This window comes from Corvus brachyrhynchos, unplaced genomic scaffold, assembly GCF_000691975.1.
Source record: "Corvus brachyrhynchos isolate BGI_N302 unplaced genomic scaffold, ASM69197v1 C11893845, whole genome shotgun sequence".
Lineage (NCBI taxonomy): Eukaryota > Metazoa > Chordata > Aves > Passeriformes > Corvidae > Corvus > Corvus brachyrhynchos.
Window position 1 is genome coordinate 1 of NW_008245765.1, and position 1,401 is coordinate 1,401.

Below are 1,401 nucleotides of genomic sequence, written 5' to 3' on the forward strand. Positions count from 1 at the left end.
TTTTTAGCACCACTGCAAAGTAAATGTGTTATGTCTCACTAAGAATCAGAAACTTCTCTTGAAATGTTTGGTTGTTGCCAGGATAATCCAGAGCAAACTGCTGCCTCTATGCGTGGAGATTTTTATGTCACGGGGGACAGAGGCGTTATGGATGAAGAGGGATATGTCTGGTTTGTTGGAAGAGCTGATGATATCATTAACTCTGCTGGGTAAGGCATCTGCTTCTAGATTTGCCTCATAAACCACAGCCTGCCAACACCAATGGGCTGGCCCATCCTGCTGGGGCTGACCTCTGCTCGTGCTCTCCCAGGTACCGCATCGGCCCCTTTGAGGTGGAGAGTGCGTTGCTGCAGCACCCAGCAGTCTCCGAGGTGGCTGTTGTCAGCAGCCCCGACCCAGTTCGAGGGGAGGTAAAAGAAAACAGAGCAAAGATGTAGTAAGAAATGCCCTTTATTCTAAGCATCAGTATCCCTGTATGTACTAGGCTTCCTTGGAATTCAGTATGTTGCAGATTTTTGAAAGTAAGTGGGCTAAAGTTTTTAAATCCACATTTTAATAGATCTTAGAATATCAGAACTATTTCCTTGTTTGCAGGTTTTATGTGGAAAAATAGTTTGGCTTTCCAGACTAATCATGACATGTTTTTCTCTAAGCAAGGAAATTTTGATTATTTCTTGTTTCATCCCTTAGTGCACTGCACCAATGACATCCAGAGTGTTTCATTTTTGTTTTATATTTTCGAACTTTGCAACATTTCATTGAGAAACAGGGATGAGATTTTCAGCTTCAGTAGGATATAAAGTTAAGGGGAAAATAAAGATGGAAATATGGAAAACATCCTCTGTTCTATAATCAGTCCTTCATAGCCCAGCATTCTGTAATAACCAGCCAATGAAAAGAGAAATTAAAGAAAAAGACCCAATTTGGGCATTCTCAATTTTGACACTCACTTTACATGACAAATGTACCCCTTTATTCCCACCTCTGGAAGTTAATGGAATCCCTTCCTTTTTGTGGCACAGGTGGTCAAAGCCTTCATTGTTTTAGCTCCTGCTTTTGTATCACATGATCCAGAAAAATTAACTCACGAGCTCCAGCAGCATGTCAAGAAGGTGACTGCACCTTACAAGTATCCAAGGAAGGTAAGTACAGCCCAAAACCACAGGTTCTCTAACTGGACCAGAAACTGAGCATTTTTTGCCCTGCCTCAGCTGCTTCTTGACTGCATTCTGACAAACACTCCAGGCAGAGTTAGATGGAATAGAAGCAGATGACAGGGTCTGTTGCAGCTGTAGCCTTGGGTTGTCTGTGTGTGCTAGAAAGGACCCAGAGGGAGGCAATGGTCATGAAATTTTACTTTATGAGTGTCCAGTCTTTCTTTCATGGAGTACTGGGGTTTTC

General features: G+C 42.5%; 1 protein-coding gene across 1 annotated transcript; it reads left to right on the forward strand.

The window, feature by feature from the left end:
- Window positions 1-23: 23 nt before the first annotated feature.
- Window positions 24-1,205, forward strand: LOC108444604 (acyl-coenzyme A synthetase ACSM5, mitochondrial-like). Its single transcript, XM_017745375.1, has 3 exons — window positions 24-209; window positions 311-410; window positions 1,023-1,205. Exons 1-3 carry the CDS (start codon window positions 64-66, stop codon window positions 1,188-1,190), a joined length of 414 nt encoding a protein of 137 aa, XP_017600864.1. The 5' UTR covers window positions 24-63; the 3' UTR covers window positions 1,191-1,205.
- The last annotated feature ends 196 nt before the right edge of the window (window positions 1,206-1,401 follow it).

What these genes read in the sequence shown, in the direction of transcription:
- LOC108444604 (XM_017745375.1), top strand. Translation starts at nt 64, where the DNA reads ATGTTTGGTTGTTGCCAGGATAATCCAGAGCAAACTGCTGCCTCTATG. An exon ending in GATATCATTAACTCTGCTGG is followed by an intron (nt 210 to 310) that starts GTAAGGCATCTG and finishes GTGCTCTCCCAG; the next exon opens with GTACCGCATCGGCCCCTTTG. An exon ending in CCGACCCAGTTCGAGGGGAG is followed by an intron (nt 411 to 1,022) that starts GTAAAAGAAAAC and finishes TTTGTGGCACAG; the next exon opens with GTGGTCAAAGCCTTCATTGT.